Here is a 27,117-nt window from a genome sequence, read left to right on the forward strand (position 1 = left end):
AAATCCCTGTTGCACTTGATGACCCTGTGATCTCTGTCTCATAGGCCGATGTTAGGCTGTCTTTAAAGAAAGTGAACCCTCGCAAGTCCGAAGGTCCCAATGGAGTATCTGGTAAGGCTCTGAAAACCTGTGCCAACCAACTGGAGGGAGTATTCAAGGACATTTTTAACCTCTCTCTGCTACAGGTGGAAGCTTCCACTTGCTTCAAAAAGGCAACAATTATACCAGAACCTAAGAAGAATAATGTGGGCTGCCTTTATGACTATTGCCTGGTAGCACTCACATCGACAGTGATGAAATGCTTTGAGAGGTTGGTTATGACGAGACTGAACTCCTGCCTCAGCAAGGATCTGGACCCATTGCAATTTGCCTATCACCACAACAGGTCAATGGCAGACACAATCTCAATGGCTCTCCACAGAGCTTTAGATCCCCCCCCCCCCCCCCGGACAACACAAACACCTACATCAGGATGCTGTTCATCAACTATAGCTCAGCATTTAATACGATCACTCCTACACCGCAATCCTGATTGAGAAGTTGCAGAAGCTGGGCCTCTGTACCTCCCTCTGCAATTGGATCCTTGACTTCCTAACCGGAAGACCACAATCTGTGTGGATTGGTGATAACATATCCTCCTTGCTGACGATCAACACTGGCGCACCTCAGGGGTGTGTGCTTAGCCCACTGCACTACTCTCTCTATACACATGACTGTGTGGCTAGGTATAGCTCAAATACCTTCCATAAATTTGCTGACAATACAACCATTGTTGGTAGAATCTCAGGTGGTGACAAGAGGGCGTACAGGAGTGAGGTATGGCAACGTGGAGTGGTACCATAGCATCAACCTGGCACTCAACGTCAGTAAGACAAAAGAGCTGATTGTGGACTTCAGGAAGGGTAAGATGGAGGAACACACACCAATCCTCAGAGGGATCAGAAGTGGAGAGAGTGAGCAGTTTCAAGTTCCTGGGTGTCAAGATCTCTGAGGGTCTAACCTGGTCCCAACATATCGATGTAGTTATAAAGAAGGCAAGACAGTGGCCATACTTCATTAGGAGTTTGAAAAGATTTGGCATGTCAACAAATACACTCAAAATCTTCTATAGTTGTACCGTGGAGAGCATTCTGACAGGCTGCATCACTGTCTAGTATAGAGCGGCTGCTGCACAGGACCGAAAGAAGCTGCAGGTTGTAAATCTCGTCCATCTTGGGCACTAGCCGACAAAGTACTGTACCCAGGACATCTTTAGGGAGCGGTGTCTCAGAAAGGCAGCGTCCATTATTAAGGACCTCCAGCACCTAGGGCTTGCCCTTTTCTCACTGTTACCATCAGATAGGAGGTACAGAAGCCTGAAGGCACACACTCAGCGATTCAGGAACAGCTTCTTCCCCTCTGCCATCTGATTACTAAATGGACATTGAAGCTTTGGACACTACCTCACTTTTTAAATATACAGTATTTGGTTTTATATGTTTTAAAAATCTATTCAATATACATACTTGATGTACTTGTTTATTTATTGTTGGTTTTGTTTTATTTATTATTATTTTTCTCTGCTAGGTTATGTATTGTATTGAACTGCGGCTGCCAAATTCACAAATTCCATGTCACATGCTGCTGATAATAAACCCGATTCTGTTACACCTGCTGGGGTAGAACTCCACAACAGGAACTGAGCCAGATGTAATGCCTCACGAAAGCGCCATCTAACTTGTTAGTTTTAAACAGTCGAAGAATATTTGAAGTTGATGGTGATACTCACTGTGTTCCCAGGGCAACAGACACTTTGCTGGAATTCCGGAATCCCTCGCAGTTCGCACTGGGGGGGGGGGGGGGGGGGGGGCTGCAAGCCGCCGCGAAGGCTCTCGGGACTTGTAGTTTCCTCGGGAGTGGCGGTGAATGAGGAGCCTGCATCTGTGACGCCACCGGAAGGTGTCAATGCGTTTGCGTGCTTTGGGTTTGTTTTGTGAACGGCCTGCTGGTGGTCGGGAGCTTTCAGCCGAATAAATAGATGGTGGGATGTGCCGTGGAGCGCTGGCCGATCTTGCCGGTAGGGATCCGAGGCCTGGGCCGGGAGATACATTTAAAATTTAAAAAACGTAAACCGGTGATAATCGGAGAGGTCTCGATCGCGATTCGCAAATAGGGCTGTTGGGTTTTTCTTTCGGTCATTTTGTTTAGGCCAATGACAGGTTTAAAGCGCTGGAGGGAGGGTACCGGCCACGCTCGGTATCTGATCGCATTTTAGTAACAGTCTCCAGAGGTGACCCAGACATTTATTTCCCATTTGAGTATCTCACAACCACCGTGTGAGTCGCAAATTCAGCCAGAAGATGTTCCTGGCTGTAATTCACATGATAAACAATATTACGAACGTTCCGCTGCAATGTTTACGTGGATGGGGGGGTAATTTGTATTTTTTTCGGGCACGTTGTCTTTAAAGGATCCCTGTCGATATTTTGTTTGTCCATGTCATTAACAAAATCATTTGTATTTGATGCATTTAAGTTGAACGTTATTTACTTAAAAGGACGGGGAATGTGAAATAACATTTGAATTAGATTTATCGAAATGAACCTGTTTAAACTGAATGCTTTTATTACCGCGGTATCTTCAATAAAATGAGTTTTGCTTTCGTTTAGTTTAGTTTGGGTATTATCTGGTAGTGTTAGTATTTACAGATTGGGTATTTTTGGCTGTGAGAAACAATCTATCCATGTATATCAACTTTTTATCCCATACACAACTGCAATTAAATAGAACTCCCGGAACAATGGCTGCAGACCAATTTGGTCTACCTTAATATATATAGTTCTTTAACAAATCTTCATTTTCCTTCGTGTAATCACCTAGTATTTTTTCCAGTTTTTATCAGTATCATTAAGATGAGATTAAAACACTGCCAAGCACACACGCAACAAATGGCATATGATGGCATAATACAAGCGTTTTGCAAGCCATGTGAGGCATTTTTAAAAGAAAAACGATAATGAAAAGTGTGCGTCTTTGGTATTGCTGGTAGAGTTTGCGTGTGTGTGTGTTTGCGTCTTGACGGAGGGAAGAATTGTTTATCAATGTAGTTATCGGTGTTTTGTTAAAAAAAACAAAATAAAGCCTAATTGACTGTATCTCAATAGATGAATTATATTGCATTTTAAATAGTGTAATTTGAAATGATCTTTTGTATATATTTAATATTTTAGTATTTGAATAAATCTTAATGAAGAACTGTCAAAATATGTAACAACATAAGCTGCATTTAAAGTTTCCTTTTTATAATTTATTGTGGAAAGTTAGTTTTCGTATTTCTTTGTCTCCTTTAATATGACATTAGACTTTTTATTATTGCCCCAATCATAAAATAATCAACTTAGACTGCAGTAATCAATGTTGTAATTTTGCTTTGTTTACTTGTACAACTGATCTTTGATCCTTTTAATATCAGTACTATGCCAAAGAAAAAGGCAATATTCTGGACATTGGATAATATCTGGGAAAATTTTGAAGCTTTGTAGTTTTTGTATGCCTGCAAAACAGTAATCCCAGGAAGAGAAGGCAAGTCATTTAAGTATGTTAAAAATGAGTAATGATAGTATTTGTGTACTTTTAATAATTTTATGATTTATACCAAATATGCACATGCAGTACTCCTCTGCCATGCTTGGAAATATACACCATATGAAAGCTGGTGTAAGCATTGAACTGGTATTGTGTAATCCTATATAAACAATCTAGGAATCAGCATATCCAGCATTAATCATTTTTTCTTTCAAAACATAATTACACATGAATGCTGTATTTGTTCTTTAATATTTTGATTTATTTTCTAGTTGAAAACCCTTGTATATTGTGAAGGCTCATATCTGAATGATCAAAGTTCAAGGTAAATTTATTATTAAAATACGTAAATACAAAAATACATAAAAAGAGAGAAAAATAAATAAATATTGAGAACATTAGTTATAGAGTCCTTGAAAGTGAATCCACAGGTGTGGAATCTCTTCATGTTCGCATGAGTAAAGTTATCCACTCTGGTTTAGGAGCCTAATGATTCAGGGGTAATAACTATTCCTGAACCCAGTTCCTGTGCCTCCTTTCTGATGGTAGCAGCAAGAAGAGAGCATAATTATTAGACTGAAATCTGAAAGCTGCCCCTTCACATGGAGGAATATATGGGCAATACAGCTAAGGAAAGTAAGTTCTAAATATTGACTGACTTATATTCTGTAATAATATTTGAGACCAATAATGAAGCCCTTTAGCCTCCAATGTAATTTTGAACCTCATGTTAGGACAACTTTAAACTAATTCCGGTTGTTTCAAATTCTTTACATTATTAATAGTGTTCAATCATACAATATTTGATAAGTTTTCCCTCAAAGCACCTACATTAGTTTTTATAATCCTCTCAGAACTTTTAAGAATCTCAGTAATCTTTGATACTGAATTTCAAACAAAAGATATAATAGAGTTGTAAGAAAAAGTTGCGAACCCTTTGCAATTGCTTAGTTTTCGACATTACTCATAAAATGTGGGCTGATGTTCATCTAAGGCATTATAATGGACAAACACAATTTGCCTAAACTAACAACATGCAAACAATTGCACTTCACATCAATACTGAGTACACTATTTAAACAATCACAGTCTAGAGTAAAAAAAAGTATTGAATTTCTGAGATAATGCCGTCTAAAAAGCTATTTGGAGTCAGGTGTTCCAGTCAATGAGATGAAATTGGAGGTGTGGGTTGTGGAGGTGCCCCGCCTTATAAAAAGGCACACAAAGTCAGGTTGCTGACAGAACCTGCTCTTCTTGAGAAAGATCTGTTCATGTGCACCATGTCTTGATCAAAACAACTTTGAGGACCTTAGAAGAAGAATTGTAGAGGTGCATGAAGCTGGAAAAGGCTGCAAAAGCATTTCTTAAAGAGTGTTCATCAGTTCACATTAAGAGAAATTGTCTACAAATGGAGGAAATTCAGTACTGTTGCTAGTGTCCCGAGGAGTGGGCATACTGGAAAGATCACACCAAGAGCACAATGTACAATGCTGAAGGAAGTGAAAAAGAACCCAGGGGTAATAGCAAAAAACCTACAGAAATCTCTGGAACTTGCTAAAGTCTTGATGTTTGTGTATCCACTATAAGAAAAACTCTGAACAAGAAAGATATTCATGGAAGGACTCCATGGAAAAAAAAACACTGTTCTCTTAAAAAAATTGTGCACATCTCAAGTTTGCAAAAGACCACCTGAATGTTCCACAACACTTCTGGGACAATATCCTGTGGACAAATGAGACAAAAATTGAACTTTATGGCAAAAATGCACACCACTATTTTTGTAGGAGAAGGGGCACTTCACACCAACACTAAAACCTCACTCCAACTGTGAAGCATGGTTTGGGGCTGATTTGCTGCCTCAAGGCCTGGACAGCTTGCAATCATAGAGGGAACAATGAATTCAAAATTGTATCAAGACATTTTACAGGAGAATGTGGGGGTAGCAGTTCGTCACCTGAAACTTGATAGTAGTTGGATAATGCAACAAGACAATGATACAAAACACAAGAGAATCGTTTAAAAAGAAGAAAATTTGTGTTTTGTATTGGCCAAGTCAGAGTCCAGACCTTAACTGAATTGAGATGCTGTGGCATGACTTGAAGAAGGCTGTTTGTGCAAGGTATCCCAGAAATGTTGATAAACATTTTTATATAGAGGAATGGTCTAAAATTCCTTCTCTCCATTGTGCAAGTCTGATCAGCAGCTTCAGGAGATTCTACCAGTTATCAAATGCAATGGTTCACATACTTTTTCTAGGCTGGACTGTGAATGACTAACATTGTGTTTGTCTATTATTGTGACTTAGATGAAGATCAGACCACATTTTATGAGTAATTAATGCAGGAAACCAGGTAATTGCAAAGGGTTCACAAACTTTTTCTTGCAACTGTATTTCCATACTCATTTCCATAACTTTTAAAAACTTGTCGTAAGAAATGCCATTTTCAAAATATATGTCTGACCAGTCTAGTGGAAGTTTTAAGATTGTTTAAAAATCTATTTTTGATGAGCATAATTTCTTTCAATTAAATATTGGGGAAATTAAATATATCACTTTGGATCCCTGACATATGCCATGTTCTATAACTGCTGATTTCCATCCCTCTCTTTGGAAAGTGAATCAAGCTGTCGGCAACGCTGCTGTCATATTTAAAACCAAGTTGAGACTTGTGCTTCATGACTGTCACATGTAAGATTACATAATCTACCTTTGTAACATTGCCTGTCCCCAGCCTTGCTTTTGTTTACTTTGTCACCACTAGATTTAATTACCTCTGCCTAGCCTCACTTCTACCTTCTATAAATATAAGGTCATCCAAAAAATTGTTTATGGCCCAACTTCCATTGAATCCTGTTTATAAGTCACCCCTTCCTAACTATGTTTTTAACAGTTTAAGCAAATAGTTTTAAAATAGAGATTTCTGATCTTTCCATGATCTCATGAATTCCTAATTAGATGCTGCAATATCAATACCTTTCAATTCTGGAATTCTGCTGATCTCCTTTTTTAATCACACCATTGGTGAAGACTATGCCTTCAGCTGCCTAGGACTTGTGTTCTGAACTTCTATCCAAGATGGTTAATGTGGAGAGGATGTTTCCTGTCTATTGTGGGGGAGTCTAGGACCAGCAGACACAGCCTCAGAATAAAGGGATGTCCATTTAGAACAGGGATAAGGAGGAATTTCTTTTGCCACAGGTTGGTGAATCTATGGAATTCATTGCCACTAGTAGCTTTGATAGCCAAGTCATTGGGTATATTTAAAACAGAGGTTGATAGGTTTTTGTTTAGCCAGGGTTATAGGAAGAAGGGAGGAGAAATGGGTTAAAAAGGGATAATAAATAAACCATGATGGAACAACGGAGCAGATACAATGGGTGAGTGGCCTAATTCTGCTCCAATGTCTTACAGTCTAAGATCCTAACTCATGTCTTATAGATAAAACAGGACATGTTTCCACAAGCCTCCAGTGGATACATCCAACATTTAAAGACAGTGCTTTGGTCATCACTGTCAATGTAGCAATAAAACCAGTGCTGCTGATATGAAGAAAGGGAGTGTTCAACATACCCAAGTCCATATTACTATATAAGAGCAAAGTACATTTTGCATTAACTTCTGATATTTGAATATTACAATGGCAAACTATTTAAAGAATGTTTTATTTCATAGAAATGCAAAATCTTGGTGCAATTTATGAGCCATTATCCTAGATTATTACTTTGTTGATATAATCACCTGTTTGCTTGAACTTTGTCTACTTGCATTTGGAAATTTATGCAATTATTCAAACTGCTGAGAAAGTCAAAACTCAAAATAACTTATGTTCTGAATCGGCTTGGGGAAACCAAATACTAAAAAGAAGTAAACACAAGGAAATCTGCAAATGCTGGAAATTCAAACAACACACATAAAATGCTGGTGGAACACAGCAGGCCAGGCAGCATCTATAAAGGAGAAGCACTGTCGACGTTTCGGGCCGAGACCCTTCGTCAGGACTAAAAAGAAGTAACTGGAGTAATCCATATAATCTGTCAGCCATGTTCTGCATTCATTCAGATCATAACTGAACTTCCACATCAACTCCAATTTCCTGGCCCACCCCGATATCGTTTGATTCCCTTAATATCAGTGTCTATTGATTACAGCTTGAAATAAATTCATTCACTATGATCCAGCTCTGTCTGTGGCAGAGAATTCCAAAGATTCAGAAGCTTTTGAGTAAAGGAGCTAATCTTAATCTTAAAAAGCTAACGCTTGCCCTGAGATCATAACCCAGAGCAGAAAGTTCTCCAACTGGAGAAAAGAGCCACTCAGCATCTATTACAATATCTAAGAATTTTCAGTATTTCAATAAGGTTACTATTCTTTGAAGCTAGGGAATATTCAGTCTTCACTTAGGACAGCCCTTTTCTTCCTGAGAAATATATTTGTTGTACTGCCTATAAATCAAATATATGCACCCATATTATGTTCTTGGAATCTATTGCTGACTTGTGAAATTTTGTGCTCTGTTTAGTCTCAATAATTGCACAGAAACCTGCTGTTTTTAAAATTATATGGAACAATGCATTTGATATTAACTAAGATGCACACCATTCTTTTCCCATTGTTATCATTCATGTCCCCTTCCTCAACAAGTAGTAGTAAAGTTGATGATTAGATTTCATGAAACTGTTGTCCTACAATCATTTGTCCAATAATAGCCAGATTCTTTAGGGGTACTCAAGAAAAGATGGACTTAACTGATTCTTTTGACTTTTCATTTACTAACTGATTAGAATGAAGAATGCCCAGAAGATGATGATAATCAAATCATTCCTTTCCATTTGGACTGATAATTAAGATTCTTTTTTTTTTTGTTCCCTTGAACTACTTTCAAACCAAACCAAGGCAAGGTAACTCAAGTACCAAACATGTTTCAGAATGAACATTCTCAGAAGCAATCAAGTGATGTGCTTCTGGTAATGACATTCTGTTAACATGATTGAACATGTGCCATTTTTGCATATTAAAGATAGAGATTTGATTAGCTTTATTTATCACATGTACCGTACATCAAAACATACAGTGAAATTAGATGTTTGTGTCAATGACCAGCGAGGTTGGAGGATGTGCTGGGGCCCGTAAGTGTCACCATGGTTCTGGTGCCAACATTGCATGCCTACAACTTAATAACTTTTTACTCACCCATGTGTCATTGGAATGTGGGAGGACACTAAAATACCCAGAAGAAACCCACGCAGTCACAGGGAGAACATACGTACCCTTTAAAGCCAGTGGCAGGTATTGAACCCTGATTGCTGGCACTGTAAAGTGTTAATGCTATCCACTACGCTACCATGCTCTTGAATCCATGAGATATCATACTTCCAATTCTTCAGCCTGAACCATATTTAATTATTTATATAATGTGCAGTTAACATAGTCAGGTCTCAGTCATTGTAATTTCTTCCTATCACCTCTTAGCTTCTGACATCATTCTCACTCCCTCCCTCCCTCCCTCCCTAATCTGATCAGTCTCCTCACCTACATTCATGTGTCACCTGCTAGTATTTACTCCACCCCTTCCTTTCACTTTATTATACTGTTTCTCCCCTCTTTCAGTCCAGACGAATGGTCTTGATGTGAAACATTAACTGTCCATTCACTCTACAGATACTGCCCAACTTATTGAGTTCCTCCAGCATTTTATGTGTTCAGATTCCAGTATCTGCATTCTTTTATGTCTCCAAGTAAGTAATGTTATTTCCTCTTGTGCAACATATCTCAATCTTCTACAGCCTCTCTGTGACATCTTTAGAAAATATATATAAACTACCTTTACTGCATAAACTACATTGAAGAGTTGTTGAAGATGGAGTGTGTATACTCAAGGTGATCCATGCAGAAGGTGGTGAGACAACAGTGTAGTAAAACTTCAAGCCTACCTGCTCAGGACTTCAGTGCCAGACCAAAGTTCAAAGTAAATTTATTATCAAAGTAAATATATGTTACTATATACAACCCTGAGATTCATCTTCTTGCGGACATATTCAGTAAATCCAATAACTATAATAGAATCAATGAAAGACTGCACCATCTGGTACCCAGTGTGCCAGATGCTGAACTTTTGGGATTCCTGAAGAGTTAGAATATTGAAGTTACCCTGTATTAGCATAATAAACTTACTGTGCAGCAACCAACCCAAAAGGCAGGATGGATGGAACGATTGAAGTGTTCAGTGAATTGTATCTTCCCTTCACACTGTAAAGTAGAAGACAAAAGCAAATGCAATGCCTTTTTCTGCAGTCAGTCACTTTCAACAGTCACATTGCCAATTCTTGATTGATTAATGTATTTATAAATTTTATCTCACATTATCAGTTCTAAGTGTTTGTTTACAATGAGAAGACCCTGTTTCATCCTTCTTGAAAAAGAGGGATTTTCTGTTGTCCAATCTAGCAGAATAATTCAGCATATTCATAAATTGTAAAGTTATGGCTAGGGACTATTTAACATCATCTTAACTTCCTTTAGCAGCTGACAATGAAATATCCATTTTGTGTTCTGCTATTTTTTCAAGATTTCATAAACCTTTTTAGTATATCTCACTCTCACTTCAGTTCTGTATCCTCTTGTAAGTATTAGTGTTGGTTTAATTAGTAGCATTCTTGTCTCTAGGTTCTGAATTGTTCAAGTCCCATTCTAGAACCCTGAGCACTAAAATGTAAGCTAATATTCCAATGCAGTGCTGAGGAAATGTTGCAATTTTGAAGTGTGTTTCTCAGATGATATATTAAATCCACACTTTTGTATGAATGTAAGAAGTCCTTTCGCCATACTTCAAGAAAGTATGGGAGCTATCCTGATATACCTCGTTTTCATTCATTCCTTTCCTATTTATTTATTTATCTATCTTATTTTTCATAAACTCCCTTGAAATTTCATTTACTCATATTTTTTCTGCTAATTAATTGAACTCTGTTCTTTGCATGAAAAATTTCATGTTGGAGCAGTGTATATTTTCTAGTCAAACATCTCATGCTTTGGATATCCCTCACCCACAGGTCTGTTTGCCAAGCTTTTTATCCAGTTAATTTTGTCATTTTGCTTCATTTGTTTACTTCTTTTAAGTTCAACATGCTCTTTCATTTGTCATTAATCTTTTCTGTTTGTACTTTGAACTTAACTTTTCAGCTATTATTTTGGAAGAGTTGGTTGGATCATTTTGTTTCCCAAGACTAATTTGAATGAGGCTGCTTTTCTTGTTGGGCTGAAAAGACATATTGATCCAGGTAGTAGATGTATTTCTTAAAAAAATAAAGTTCTAAACTTTAGTCAGACATATTACTTTTTTTCAGACTAACTTTTCAGTTAAATTCTACCCTTCAGCCAGTTTCTCTTTCTGAATTTCTTGGTCTTTGAGATTAAATAAGATTGTTTTGGTTACAGAGTAATATGTATATTACTTGTACAATTTTCTGATAATAGTGGATTCATCGTGTATTTGACAAACCAACTGTACATAGTAAGTACCTATATCCTGCTATATCCTTTGCCAACCTTGACAGCATCCACTCCCCTACCTTTATTACTCGCCATGGTAGCATAGTGGTTTGCATGACGCTTCAGACATTGGGGTTCGGAGTTCCATTCCAGCATTCTTTATAAGCAAGTTTGTACGTTCCTTCCCGTGTGTGCATGGGTTTCCTCTGGGTACTCTGTTTTTCTCTTATAGCCCAAAGACGCAATGCTTAGTAGCTTATTCTGTCATTTTAAATTGTCCTGTGATTAGGCTAGGTGGGTTGCTGGGCGGCATTGCTCAAAGGAGCCAGTAGGGTCTATTCCATGCTCTATCACTAAATACAATAAAATCTTGGTCACCTTTTTTTTTAAAAAAAACTCATCAAGTTTGTAATTTATGTTCTATCCTACCTACACAAAACCAGGTTGACTACTTTTGCAAGCTTTTCCAAATATGAGTAAATTTAAGATTTCTCTTCAAAAACTTCCCTACCACTGATGGAGGCTCATAAAACTATAATTCTGTGGATTACCTCCATTGCCCTTCTTAAACAAAGGAATAGCATTGGTTACTTTATCTTGTCTCAGAATTCAACTTCATTTTAGTGGTTTCAGTTTTTGAATAAGTGATTGTGACTACCATGAGGAAGTAGTATATTTACCATCTTTCTGTCACCCTCAGTTCTGTCCTCTACAAGCACCTATTTATTCTCTAATAGTCTATTGAATAATCGGAAGCATTTGTTATTACATTACATTGCTTTTTTTATATTGTTTCTTTCTGATAAGATGCTTGTCAGTACAGAATTTTAGATTTGGAGTGCTTTTATATTTGCATGGCCAGCATTTTAGTAAGGTGTACACATGCACACACACTCACACAATCTGAGTACCATTTAGTTCTGGAGAAGTTCACCAATATGAGACATGCAACAATTAATTGAAGATTTGAGTGAAATTATTTGTGATATAAATTTTAGAAATGTAAGTTAAATGATGTACTGCACTCATGTTCGAACACTTTATGGATAGTCAAATGCAGGTTTATGGCTAGAAAGTGAATTCAGAATCACACACCGTCAAGACTATCTGAGCTGTGGTGTTCCATTTATTAAGAGTGAACTGCATACTAAGAAATTGTTTTTGTCTGAATCTATCATTTATTCGTAAGTGTCATGTGATGTGAGTACCTGCCACTTGGGTTCTTCAAAAATGGGTTGGTGTGTACTCATGTACTTTTATAATTGATGAAAATTTTAGAAGTGAAAATACTTCAGTATCAGAGATTGAAAGTTCAGTATAGTTCCTGCTATATCAGTGGTTGAGGAAATCCTGACAGTAGACTGTCACCTGGAAGCGCGGTCAATAGTGTCAGACATGAATTCAGTGTCTTAATGAAGTATAACTCAACAATAATTACAGAATTATAAAATTAATAACTTTCAAAAATAAAAAGTGGTTATGTTACTTATGTTAGACATCTCTCTCCATTTTATTCTAGTGGTGGCAAGTACATGTCTGTGTGGCCCAGTGGCTGTGTAATCATGATGAATTATTTTACTGTCCTTGAGCCCAGAAAAATTGCTGGGGGGAGCTACAGAATAAAAAATTGGCTGTGTCAAATGTATCGGAATCAGATTTAGGGAAACTGGTAGGTTTTATTCTATTATTGTTAAATTTTGTCTGCTTTATTATAATATCTATTTGTCTGAGTGACATATTTTAACATATGTGAAATCAAAATAGTAGTTCTCTTGCAAAACATACCAGCTTTTGATTCCCATGTGCTCAGGACAAGATTACACTGAAAGAATCTTTTTCAGAAGTACCTCTTTGTCACTACTGAAGTATCAAACCAGGTCATTTACAAAGCAAAAGCAAAATCTCCTTTAGATTATTTATCATTCAGTAATATTACTGTTTTAACAGTTACCAATTTGAAGTAAGTTTATTTGAATTGATGAGATAGAACTATATTTTGATAACTCTTATCACTTGCAAATTTTATTAAATAATTTTATTGAGATACAGCGTAGAATAGGCCCTTCTGGCCCCTGAACCATACCGCCCTGCAATCCCCTGATTTAATCCTAGCCTAATCACCGGACAATTTATAATGACCAATTAACCTATCAAACGATTGGTCTTCGGACTAAGGAAAGAAACTGGAGCACCTGAAGGAAACCCACGTGGTCACAAGGTGAATGTACAAACTCCTAACAGGCAGTGGTGGGAACTGAACCCTGGTCACTGGTACTGTAAAGCATTGTGCTAACCACAACCACCAAGCTACAGTGCCACTTCACAAATCTAATTAGTGTTTCACAATATTTTCATTCATACTGCTTTTGGATTCTTTCCCTCGTATTTTTCTGCAGGAGTACACATCAGTAATCTTTACAAGTTGGACATGAGTGCCTACTTCCCAAGATTTTCCCATATCCACTAATTTATTGGCCAGCAATTAAGAACAGAAGCAATCCCTTCTCTGATTTTATTTCCTGTCCTATTAGAAAACAGTATATAATATGGCTCAGATTAAGAAGTTATGGTTCAGCAATTATCTACACAAATACTGTACATGCTCTTCTTTCCTTGAACCCTAAATGTTCATCAGAGCAATATTGTTTATAGAAGCAATATATTGTAGATGTTTAAAACTTGCAATAAAAACAGAAAATGCCGTGAAGCAGGTCAGAAAAGTTATTTTGAAAAGTCATTGAAATGATTTGACAATAGCCTTTCTACTTGGATACTGCCTGAACAGCTGAATATAACATTTTAATTTTTGCATTATTTAAAGATGTATTTTCATTTCCTTAAGTACTTGTTAGTAGTGCTGAACAATAGTATTTTATTTAAATAGTGTTTTATTTAACAAGAAAAATAAACTATTACACATAAGTGTGCCTTACACTCTACTGTCTAAATTGATGTCAGTGTAGAACCAGTTCAGCAAAGGTGTAATTTTTGTACTCCTTATACAATAAAGATTGGCTTTCAGATAAAAATTTGACAATAAGGCCTTATTTTGAAATATTATTTAAAGATTGTTTATGGGATTTATGGCTGCTTGATAAAGATTTTTCAACTTAATATTTTTAAAAAATTATGGAATTGATATTCAATTGTCATTTAGTCATTATTGAGATTATTAGCTGTCATTCCCTTGTTAAATGAGTGGTTTGGATAAAGGAGTTATACTTTGTGTAAACTATTTTTATTGGTCTCTTTTCGTGATTTTTGATTTGGCTGGACAGAACTATTCCACTGCCAGTAGCTTGTTGTGAAGTAGCAGCCCAGCTTCATTATTAATGCAATTCACACATTTCTGAACATATTAATTGGAAAAGGAATACAAATATTCATTGCTAATATAATCCTTAATAATTATGATTATTTGTTTTTGACAGGAATTCAGGAGAAACTTTCAGTTATAGTTTTGCATCATTCTGTAAATGACTGAAAGATTTTAATTTTTAAAAAGAAGAAAAGACATTGGATTTTTTAAAGGAAGAATTTGACTCTTGATAAAGAATACTTTGAATTACTACAATGGAAGAAACTAAAAATGGAAAAGGTGAAGTACATAAATCTGGTAAATCAGTTCGCATTGTTCATGGTGAAGGTAAGGACATGAAAGTTACTGTGCAAAATGATATTGAACAGAAACCTTCCAGAAATCTAACAGAGGGCAATTCTCAAGATAGTGGAAAAACTGTTTCAAACTGGAATAACAAAAAGTCAAAATGGAATGGGGAACAAATAGACAGAAAGAACATTGATAAAAGCTCTGATGTGAAACCAAGCAAGGGCAGCAAACAAGACGTACCAAACTGTATGGCTAGTTCAAGAAATTCAGGAACACGGAGTACACATGACCACTACCAAGGAAACTGGACATCAAGTGGGACGGCATCTGTTGAAAAAGTGAAACAGAAGCATGTCAAGTCACAGCAGCAGTCTGCTGGGAAATTTGTGAACTCTCACTGCAGCAGTGGTACAAAGACTGTTAACGAAAAGGAATGCTTACCTGTGAAACCAAAGGAAGAGATGAAAATGGAATGTATGGCACAGGCAAGCAAGCCATCTGCACAATCAAATGGTGATAATTATGCTTTGCTTGGGAAAGCCAAGCGGGATCTAAAAGAAGCGGAAAAGAAAGCAGATGTAGTCGGTAAGGTCCTACAGTTATGTTTCATTTAAGAACTGTTATTCGTGCACTCTTGAAAAACACTTAAATGACATCTACTATATACTTTATTACTGATTAATGTTGTAATGAAAATGTTTAATGTGAAACCTAGGTGTGAAATGGGAAAATACTCCTATCATGTTAGGCAGTTCACAGTAGTTCACTCTTGACAACTTTTACCTGAAAAAATATTTTATGGTATTAACGGATAGGTGGAAATACCTATTTCACCGAACAAATAATCTTATTGCTCATTTGTAATACTGCTTTTGACAATAACAATGTATAATGACCTTAGACTGAGACTAATTTCATTGATCAGAATGTTGTTTAAATGCCCTTGGTACTCCTGGGCAGTCTGCCATCCATATACTAATAATTACTGAGTCTGCTTCCCTCTGAATTCTTCCTTGACTAATACCAAAACCAGTTCTGACATTAGACATTTGAAGTGTAAAAGTAGATTGAGATTTATCACTGCTCAATTCTTATAGCTTTGATTCAGACTTTGAAAAGTTGTGACTTAATGAAAACGTTAGTGTGACAGAAGCATTTTTCACTAGGTATTGTACCTAAAGTTTTTGAGGTTTCTAGATTTATCTTAGTTTCAAGATTTCACTCTCACTGGAACAAGAGTAAGGCTTTCAAATCATTTGTTCCCTTTCTGCCTTTCTCCTAGACTGTGGATGTGGCTGAGAGCATGATGTAATCAAAAGCTATATAATGTGGTTCAGAAGTTCTTGAGAACTGCTCATGCCCATTCCAAGTTGTAACACACAAGTTCAACATTCTTATCTACCTGTCAGTATAGAGAGTTGCTCAGGTGTGCTCTACCCATAAAAAATACCTAATTGAGTTCACCTAAATGCAGTTTCATTCCTATACTTTAAGTCATCAGTAAAATGACGAAAGGTGTGTCAGAAGAAGATCAATGGATTACTTTAAATGTAACCTTTAACATTGTTTAATTATAAAAGAATCAAGGAAAACGAGTTGCAAAGCTACAAGGAATGAGGGCGGGCGAAAGGATTGATGGGATTGTACTGGTTGGGAGCTGGCACAGACTAGATGGGCAGAATAGTCACTTGTATCAGAAGTAAATAAAACATTCTCTCTTTGGCTTTGATGTCCTTAAAGTCTGGTGACTGAAAATGACCACCAACCTTCAGCAGGGGCCTGACCAGTGATATTAAAAGGTGTACCATTGTTTTTGCACTCTTTCTCAATTTATAATTCCAGTGGTCCAATAGATGTCATTCACCACTTTCGGTAATGTGTGTACACAGACACACACATCTCTTCCACCAACCCGTTTATTTTGTGATTCCACTTTCTCCAATCAAAATGAATTGCTTCATACTACTTTATCGTGATCTCTGCACTTTTCACCGGCCTGTCTATGCCTCCTGAAGTATTTTTTTCATTGTTTATGAAAGTAATGTACAACATCTTTGCAGACAGGGCTAATTTGACAATCTGAAATACTCTTCAGGGTTTCTCACATGATATATTTTATTTTAAATTACATGATCAGATACTATTATTTTTAGTTGGAAGTGCTAGTATTTATTAACAGCCTTGTTTCTGTTCCCCTTAATACTAACAACAACAGCAAAATGATGGTTTCTTTTTTAAAATGTGGGGAATCGTGACTGGTTATTTCATGTTCCAAACAGCATACTACTTGAAAGTTTTCTGTAAGTCTTTATTAGTCCTTTAGTCTCACTTTCAATCTTGTCTTTTGATTTAATTGGTTTCCTATGATTTTGAAATAATGCACTGCTTTACATTTAGTTATTAAAACAAGGTTTTACTAGTATGTTTTGTAAAATGGCAAATTATACTTCAATTTGTATCACTTCCTCCCAGGATTCTACAGAGATCTAACAAACTGAAAGCTGTAACCTTTACAGAAACTGGTACTTGTACAACAAGTAAATTAAGCATACCTGGCCCTAATTATCTGCTGACTTAGATGTCAACCATACATTACTGGCTGTGAGCAGATTCCTCCAGTTCCCTCTCCTGTGGTGTCTAGTGAATCCTTTTTGCCGTAGAATTTCATTGTAATATGTTGGCACGAGGTTAAATATCAGTTGGTATATGGTGGGCCAGGAAGACGTGTAGGTTTATGGCTGGGGCCAAGATCATTGAGATTTACAATCAGTGCTGGTGTCTAGAAAACTACAAGGCCTTAGGACGTAGGAGCAGAATTAGGCTATTTAGCCCATGAGGTGCCATTCAATCATAGCCTGTTTATTTTCTGTCTCAACCCCATTCTCCTGTCTTTTTTCCATAACCTTTGACACCCTTATTAATTAACTACCTTTTACCCAATGACTTGCTCTCCACAGCTGTCTGTGACAATGAATTTCCACCTTCTGGCTAAAGAAATTCATCCTCATTTCTGTTCTAAAGGGATGTCCATTTATTCTGAGGCTGTATCTTCTGCTCCTAGACTTTCCCACTGTTGGAAATATCCTCTGCATGTACACTGTATGTAGGCTTTTCAATATTTGGTAGCTTTCAGTGAGATCTGCCTCCCTCCCTTCATTCTTCTAAACTCAAGCAAGTACAGCCCAGAGCCATCAAATGTTCCTCTTGTCACACTAATATGTGTGTTTTTCAGCTTATTCTGACAAACTGAGTTGAAGCCTACCAGATAAAACATCCATGGAAGTTGTTACATCCAGAGAAGGGGGTGACCTTTCTGCCTTTGTGAATCAATACTTGTGTTTTTTTTGTGATCTGTGGAAAATCCATGATCGTTACAACTGAGTTCTTTGTGTAATACTATGAGATCCAGGGTTGGTCCTGTTTGGCAAATTTCTTTTTGCCACTCACTACTTCACTGTGTATTTCGACCTTAACCTCAGAAGAGCAACCTTTCTCTACCAGAATAAAACGTCAACATTTTTCACACACAATATTGTGCTTTTCTTGTGTTGTGGTCTCTTGAGTTAAAACTACTACAGAGAATCTGAAAGTACTAGGCTCTCAAAAACTTCTGGTTCCAGAGATGAATGATGTATGTTCATTGCACATTGATTTTGTCTATTATCAGTTTGAATAAAAACATGTAAAAATATTGTTTAAATTTGTATTATTTAGGTAAAGTTGCTGCTGCAAATGCAAGCAAAGCACATCCTTTGGAGAAGAATAATGCAGAGAGCACACCAGTGATTGATGAGTCTAAAATGACAGCAGAACAACAGCTTGGACTGAAACAAGCAGAGGAAAGATTGGAGAGAGATTATATCTTTCGTTTGGAAAAAGTAAGGAATTTGCTATGAAAGCAGAATTAAACTATGATGATGGTAAAATTTATTCAAAATTGAAAACCAAGAATAAATAAATGTTGATTTTTGGGGAAGGATGGCGGTTTTAAAGTTTAACATTTGGTAGGATTTGAAAAAAGTGAGATATTCCATAATATGATATCTTTAGTAAAAGAACTATTAACATTCTGTGACTGCTAATTAACTGTCAAAACATATTTGTAGAGTAAAGCAGAGTCAAAAATAGATATTTTGCTTTATGTCTGATTGGGATTGTTTTTGAATTGCTTTAGCAGAGAACTGGCATTGGCATGGTGAACCAATGTGCAATATTTCTGAGCCTCTGTGAGGAGATCTTAACTTCTGATCAACTTATCCCCAATTAATCATGAGCAAGTGAAATTTGAGCCAGTTAGGATCATAAGAGTCAAATCCATGCCAACATTTCTAGAATTTAAGCATGATGCATTACTACTCCATACAGATGTCAATTATTTTCAATGTTCAAGACTGGTTGAATAGTAGTCATTTTATCTTACAGACTTGCAAACCTTTCAAAATGCTAGAATATTTATGAAAATTTTGGAAAACAATTAAAAATAAATTGATCTAAATCATCTGAATTCAATCAAAGTATTATCTCAAATTATACTTTCCTTACTTTATATAGTTGTTCTCTACCTTCCAGATGAATTGGTCCAGTGGGTGTGTTAGGACTAACACTTACAGGTTTAGTGGGTATTTTTCCTAGCCTAAATCTAATTACCTGAGGACTGGTGATTAGCTGTTAATACTTCACCTTTGCTGTGGAGTTCTAAGCTTTTTTTAATTAATTTTTTTATGCATTCCTACAAACCAACTACAGACAAAAATCCCAACAACAAAGTGAAGATTAAGACAGTGCAAAATAAGTGTATCAATTATATAATTCGTAACAATAAGGAAACAGCACCCAGAATAAAACCATATAAAGTTAGTATCCTCCCCACCCTCCCATTATGGAACTCCAGGTCAACCATTACAATATGTAAAAAAAAAGTAATCGGAGTGTTCGACCCCACAGAGCTGTGAATTTAAAAAAGAATAATAATGCCTACTACCAAATCTGTAATGTAATTTCCATCAAAAAGAACCCATAAAACTTACAGAAAGAAAAAAAGCTGAGAGGGATTAAAAAGAATAAGCTTAATCTAAAGGGGAGTTATGAAAGTATTCAAGAAAAGTTCCCCACACCTTTTGAAATTTTATGTCCGAATTGAGAAGTGATTAATGAATTTTTTCAAGGTCTAAAGTGGACATAATATCATTAAGCCATTGAGCATTAGTGGGTGGGGCAACATCTCTCCACCTTAGGAGAACTAAGTGTCTAGCCAAGAGAGAGGCAAAAGATAATGTTGGACGTTTAGTTGGATTCAAATGCATGTCTGCCTCAGCCAAGGTACCTAAAAGAGCAATCAGAGGTTTAGGTTCTAAGTGCAATTAAGAATATGGGATAAAGATTAAAAAACTTCTCTCCAGAATTTCTCTAGACCAGGACAAGCCCAGTACATATGGATAAGAGAAGCCTTGCTGGCTTTACACTTGGCACAAACAGGACTAATGTCAGGATAAAACCGCGAGAGTTCTGAGCTTCTGAACCATTATGTAGATGAAAGCTGGCAGTTCCAACTTCCAGCATGTCAAACAGAAGATTCAGGCCAATATTTTTGTGTTTTGTAAGGTTGTGTTTCTTTTCATACACCACAGAATTTTGAATTGCATAAGCAGAGAACTGACATGGTGAGCCATTGTACAATGGTTCTGAGCCTTGTTGATTGTGGTGAGGGCGGATCTTTCATATGACAGATTAAAAATACCTGTCGTAAAATATTCTTTATATGATATTAATCTATAATGCAGAATATATGTTGACAACAACAAGGAATTGAAGAGGGTGAGGTGTCCCCAGCAAACTGGCTGTTGCTTAGCAATGTCAAGTTACTCAGTTATCTATTTAAAGAAGAGAGAAAATGGACCACATTAACTTTTCTCAATTAAGAGAAAGATTAATTTCTCTATAATAAAGAAGGGATTGTTACATACAAATTGTATATATGTTAGCAGTCACAGTCACTTATAGTTGTATTCAGCTTTATTGTCAAGTAATTTACTCAGTCATCTCAATCTCATCAACAAAAGCCCTGTTACCATATTCAATCTTTATTATTTGATATTAGCTGATACTAAACTATTTTTGTCCATGTTTTGTTTTGTAGCGTTCACCAGAATATCCTTCATGTCAGTACCTATGCAAACTTTGCCTGGTTCACATTGAGAATATCCAGGGAGCTCATAAACATATAAAGGAGAAACGACATAAGAAAAATATTACTGTAAGTGCTTTTTGTACATTGAATACTTGTCGCTTTCATTGTAATGATTACTTGTTTGGAACTTAAGAATTGTGTTAAGTACTTCTCAAAATTAGTGAACCTTTTTAAGTCACTCCTAGGTGTGTTATTTTGTCAAATCAAGCAATTTATTTTAGGAATAAATTCTTTTTTTCTGACCTCTGGCTTTAGGAAAAACAAGAAGAGAATGAACTTCGCAACATAAAACCACCAACACCTGAACATTTGGCTGCTTTGACTTCTGCTGTGTTACAAGCAGCACAACAAGAAGGGATTTCTGATGAGGATTATCAAATCCGGAAAAATATTGTGAATGAAATGGAGGAAATTATACAGCACCATTTACCAGGTGTGCTTTACTTCCATTCACCAAATAATCACCAATAAAGCAAAGGGAAAATGCCCACTATACATGAATGTACATTGTTAAAATTGAATTCACAGAACTCTGATTTGTAATATATGTTTTTATCATAGAGTAAGTGAGGACATCCAGGGTAGAGACTGTCTAGAGGTTGTTTACATTAAAAAGCAGGTGCCAAACGTGTAAATTTGAAAAAAAAGAGATAATTATACTTTGTTATTTAGAATGACTTCAAGTAAACTGGGAGAATTTCCATTGGGAATCACCAAGATTAGTAAAGGTTTACTGCTAAGTTTCATGACTTTAGCGATTACTAGAATCTAAGAAGCAGAGGATCCAATCAATCATTGTGGTAGGATTATATCTAGTGCTTGTAATAAGAGTGAAGTTATATGCTAATTGGCAGTAAATTGAAGTAAGCCACAATGTCAAGTTTTGTTTCAAAATGTGAAAGGTAATCTCAAGAAGTTATGAGGTGCTGTTTATTAAAAACTATCACAAGGAGCAATCACTGGAGGATTGGCTCACTTTGGTCAGAAAGCAAGTGAAGTTCTTAAGTTTTACAAGTGTCCTTCATTTTAGCATCAGTGTGCTACAAGTATAGAAGGAACATCAAAGCTCCAACTTGTTCAGTTAAAGGTAAATCAGATGAACTAAGCCTGTTGTTTGTATTTTGTTTTACAGATTGTTCACTTAGGTTATATGGTTCATGTCTTACAAGATTTGCTTTCAAAACCAGTGACATCAACGTTGATGTGAAATTCCCCTCTCATGTATGTGATGCTAAATATTTCCAATAATATTTTTCAATGTATAAAAAAATGATCATTTAATCAATATATCCTGAATGTTGTTACTGTTTTAACCAACATTGTGGACCACAGAACTGTAGTTTTTTGTCTTCAATCCCAGCATCTATACTTATCTAAAATTAATAGTTGTTTCTAAAATGCTTTTGTTTTTTCTTCCACGATTGGTAAAAAAAGTCACAAAACAACATAATTTCTCCCAAAGACATTCACAGTTGAACATAGCAGGTAGAAGAGGAATTTCACTTGCTTTTGAAAGTTTTTTTCAAGCCCCTAATCTCAATTCTTCTCATTGAGGGGATGGAACGGAGACACCTTGCCTATCAAACAGACGTGGAAGTAAAAGGAAAGTGTGCAGTTATTCTGGTAAAGGACTTTGTGTTTAAGAATCTGTGAAATTGTTTAAGAAGTCTGGATTTCAAGATTCAAATACATTTATTATCAGAGAACGTTCAAATTATATAATCTCGAGATTTGTTTGTTCACAGTTAACCCCAAAGCAAGAAACCAGAAAGAGCCAAATTTAAAGAAAAAAATGAATGAAAATAAAAACACTTGATGTGCAAGGTTCAATACTGATCCAAAACTTATGCATCCCAAGAAATCAAATACAACATTTCTTTCAAGATCCACATTTTGTATTATAGAATTGTTTTAAATGCTGTTTTGGTTCTTTCATTCTGTCCAGTGTGAAAATTAAGTTTTGTTTTATGATTGTTTCTGTTTCAGTTAAATCAGCCTGATGTTTTGATACAAGTTCTGGACATTATTAAAGAGAGCTGTAAGTTTTCTGACTGTGTTTGATGATTTTAAAGTTTGACTATTGTAAGCACCTGTGGTTTTAGTGGAACCATTGGGTGATCTCACAAAGTCAGTCCCTGTTCCGAGATTTTATTGTCAACAGCAAATCCCATCACGCCACTGAAACTTAAATTCATGCAGTTAAGCAAAATTGTAACAGTAACGTTGCTCGTATTTTCGGAAAGGGAGTCCTTATCTTAACTCCATGTGACATCTGATCCATAGCAATGGATGTCTGACTTTTAACTGCTACCACCTGAATATTAAGACAGTTTAGAAGTGTAAAAGAAAAATCTTAAAATAAATTATTAAAGAAAATGCTTTTTACAACTCAAATATATATTTTTTAAAAGTATGAATGCTTCTAAATGATTTTTATACTTGATGTTTCAGCGTGTTCTTTAACTTTAAGTTACCATTTGAGAAAAGAAGGATGTGATGTGATAAATTGTTCTTGTTTAGTTTCTGAACAATAAATTGCCATGGGGGGGGAGAACAAATTTGCCTCATTTGAAATAATACCAGTTAATATGGTCTGTGTTTCAAGTAGAGTAGGTTAACACAGACTTGTGAAATAACATTTTGAACCTCAGTTGGACAATATAGAAAACTGGCTTCTTGCAGAAACAGCGGAAGCCTTGGGAACAGATGATTTCAAATGCTTATTAGATTTAGAAAATAATAATTCAGAATATAACACATAATAATTTGTGCTGAACTTTGTTTGACAAAGGAAAAGTACATTTGAGGATAAATATTTCAGATCCAGAACAGAACCCATGATCTGAAATGCTGAGCTGACTGCATTTGGCATTGAGGTAATAAGCACCACTTCTAGGCCAACACCCTCAGCAGTGAAGTCCCATCAAAATTCCTTTGGCTGTTCTGAGCAGGCAAAGTAACTTTCAAGCCTGATTGAAACTAATACTCTGTTCTGAGTTCTGTCCTTGAAAGATGCCAGGTTGACATAGATAAAGATAAAAAGATGTTTGTTCTTAAAGCCCAGAAGAAATGCAACGCTCTCAATGGCTCCTTGAAATCTCTGGCACATGACCATAGTGAAGAAGGAGCATTTGGGATGCTACCGAGGACCTCAAAGACAAGCAAAGAGGATATGTAAAAGGCCTTGGACAGGGACGGAAAGAGTGAACCATTACATTAACTTCTAACATACCTGCCCTGTGAATCACCGCATAGCACTATTTATAGATGAGTCTGTTCTTCTCACATTGGCCTCATTAGATACCTCAGAACCCATAAAACTAAAGAAGGAGTTAGTCATCCTCTATCCCAAGGAAATAACAGAAAAGAAAAATTTAAGAAATGTTAATTATAAGTCTTTGTTTGAGAAATTACTTACTGGATAGATGATCAATGAAGTTTACTGAAAACCAATATATAAAGATTGATCCACCATCAATCTATCATATTTGTCAGTTAAAGTTAACTTTAAATGTTTAGCAGAATATCTACTCTAAATATTGCACTTGTATCAGCAATAACAATAGTAGGATTTTAACCTTAATTATTTGTTATTTCTTTAATTCAGACAGATTGTTCTTGCAGTTATCTTTAAAATATTTTATGTTACCTTCTAGCTTTATATTCAGATGTCGAGTCTGATTTCCATGCCAAAGTTCCAATTATATGCTGTAGAGATATAAAAAGGTTTGTGTTAACTGCTGTTACATGAAATATTAATTATACAACTTAATGTTTGCTGAAGCTTCTTGCTTGATATTTTAAATATATAGAAGATACCATTTAATTGACTTTATGGAGCGAAGAATGACCTGTAGGGATCTAAATTTCAACTGTCCATTCAGATAAAAGGTTTTCGATCATTAATTTCCTCTTGTTGTCCAGTGAGCTAGTCTCATCTTCCCATATTTCATAGCCTTCCAAACCTGTCTTATGCATGTACCTATTCAGATAGCTGTTAAATGTTGCTAATGTGCCTGGATCAAACACTATTTCTGATAGCTTATTCCAAATACACACCACCCTTTGTATGAAGAAACTGTCCCAAATGTTCTTTTTAAATTTCTTGACTCTGGTCTTAAACCTATCCCCTCTTGTTTTTCGCACTCCTCCCATAGAGATTTTTTTTTAAATGTGCCTTCACTCTATGTAGGCCTTTCATAGCCTTATTTAGCCAGAAAATGGTTAATCTGTGGAATTTGTTGCCATGGGTGGCTATGGAGGCCAAGTCATTAGGTATGTTTAAGGCAGAGTTTGATAGATAGTCAGGGCCTGAAGGGATATGATAGACAGCAGGAGATTGGGGCTGAGAGGAAAAATGGATTAGCCATAAATGAAATGGCGGAGCAGACTCGATGGGCCAAATGGCTTAATTCTGCTGCTATATCTTATGGTCTTATTTATGTGTTAGGCCACTCCTCAATCTCCTGAATAAAGTACTAGTCTGGACAACTTTACTTTGCAACTCAGATGCTTAAATCCAGACAACATCCTGGTAAATGTTTTCTGCAGTCTTTCTAGTTTAATAACATTCTTGTGCCCACAGTCCTGAGGAGACGCCAGATTGTTTGGAGGGAGGGAGAGTTTAAAGGAAGTGAGTGGTCGGGGGGCAGTTGGCATATTGGATAGTGAATTATTTGGCATTTCGCAAGGACCAATAAAAAAAATCTTAGGTTTAAAGTGAGTAGCCATTGTGCAAGTGTGCCAGTGTTGGAGTCAGGAGTTGAGGCTTTGGTTCATCAAGACTATGTTGATGAAAGGCTAGGCCATAGGTAGATTTTTCAGAAAAAATATTTAGAGCAGTGAGAGTGCCAGACAGGATACTGGAATGCTCCTCTTGAATGATGTGGGAAGTCAGGGAGACCCCTAGTGTCCCTAATAACTATACCCTCAAGAAGTGCATCAAGTTACAGCTTTTAACAATCCACAGTAGGGAGCTGGCACTAGAACTGGATGAACTCCAGATCATTCAGGAGGCTGAGGGGTTGATAGATAAGACTTAAAGTAGTTACACTCAAGGTGCAGGGCACAGGTAAGCAGGTGACCATCAGGAGAGGAAAAGGAATTACATTGCAAGCAGTATTGTAGGTAAGGTGAATAAACTTGGAGGATGGATCAGTATGTAGAATTATGACATTGTAGCCATTACTGAGACTTGGTTGCAGGAGGAGCAGGGCTGGCAGCTCAGTGTTCCTTGGTTCTGTTGCTTTATGTGTGATTGAGCGGGAGGGATGGCATTACTAAACAGAAGTGTTCAGGGCAGTGCTCAGACAGGGCAGACTAGAGAGCTTGTCTAGTGAGGCTTGTTAGAAATGAGGAATGAGAAAGATATGCCCATGTTAATGGAATTATATTATAGATCACACAACAATCTGTGGGATTTAGAGGAGCAAATTTATAGAGACATCACAGACTGTTGCAAGAAACAGAAGGTTGTGATAGTGGCACACACAAAATGGTGGAGGAACTTAGCTGGCCAGGCAGCATCTATGGAAAAGTGTACAGTTGACATTTTGGGTCCGAAAAGTCTTTGCCTGCAACGTCAGCTGTACTCTTTTCCATAGATGCTGGTTGGCCCACTGAGTTCCTCCAGCATTTTGTGTGTGTTGTTTGGATTTCCAGCATCTGTAGATTCTCTCTTGTTTGAGGTTGTGGTAGTAGGTGTTTTTACCTTCTTCACATATTGATTTGGACTCCCATACTGTAAAAGGATTGGATGGGGTAAAATTTGTCAAATGTGTTCAGGAAAGTTTCCTTAATCAGTACATAGATGTCCCAGCTAGAGAGAGTGTAATTCTAGATTTCCTATGAAGGAATGAGACAGGGCAGGTGACTGAAGTTTGTGTAGGGGAACATTTTGCATCTAGTGATCATAATGCCATTAGTTTCAAGATAATTATGGAAAAGGATCGGTCTGGTCTTCAGATTGAGATTTTAAATTGGAGAAAGGCCTATTTTGATGGCATCAGAAAGGATCTGGCAGATGTGGATTGGAGCGAATTGTTTTCTGGGTAAGATGTACTTGGTAAGTGGGAAGCCTTCAAAAGTGAAATTTTGAGAGTATAGAGTTTGTATATTCCCATCAGAATAAAAGGCAAGGATAATAAATTTAGGAAGTCTTGGTTTTTGAGAGATATTGAGGTTCTGGTTAAGAAAAGGTGGTGGTAGCAAATATAGGCAAGCATGAACAAATTAGGTACTTGAAGTTAACAATAAATGCAAGAGAAC

At 36.5% G+C, this 27,117-nt stretch overlaps 1 protein-coding gene across 3 annotated transcripts in view; it reads left to right on the forward strand.

Moving 5' to 3' along the window:
- Window positions 1–1,946: 1,946 nt before the first annotated feature.
- tut4 (terminal uridylyl transferase 4) overlaps window positions 1,947–27,117 on the forward strand; it is a 71,281-nt gene continuing 46,110 nt past the window's right edge. The window contains exons 1-11 of one of the 3 annotated variants that reach the window (XM_059984239.1): window positions 1,947–2,056; window positions 3,837–3,889; window positions 10,745–10,842; window positions 12,573–12,722; window positions 14,485–15,248; window positions 18,378–18,541; window positions 20,800–20,916; window positions 21,106–21,283; window positions 21,983–22,071; window positions 22,837–22,888; window positions 24,507–24,576. In XM_059984239.1, coding sequence (XP_059840222.1) covers window positions 14,627–15,248; window positions 18,378–18,541; window positions 20,800–20,916; window positions 21,106–21,283; window positions 21,983–22,071; window positions 22,837–22,888; window positions 24,507–24,576 — 1,292 coding nt within the window. In that variant the 5' untranslated portion in view covers window positions 1,947–2,056; window positions 3,837–3,889; window positions 10,745–10,842; window positions 12,573–12,722; window positions 14,485–14,626. The remainder of the gene's footprint in view (window positions 2,057–3,836; window positions 3,890–10,744; window positions 10,843–12,572; window positions 12,723–14,484; window positions 15,249–18,377; window positions 18,542–20,799; window positions 20,917–21,105; window positions 21,284–21,982; window positions 22,072–22,836; window positions 22,889–24,506; window positions 24,577–27,117) is intronic. The other 2 variants (XM_059984238.1, XM_059984240.1) reach the window with 2 other exon arrangements.

The sequence above is a fragment of the Hypanus sabinus genome, chromosome 11, assembly GCF_030144855.1.
Source record: "Hypanus sabinus isolate sHypSab1 chromosome 11, sHypSab1.hap1, whole genome shotgun sequence".
NCBI lineage: Eukaryota > Metazoa > Chordata > Chondrichthyes > Myliobatiformes > Dasyatidae > Hypanus > Hypanus sabinus.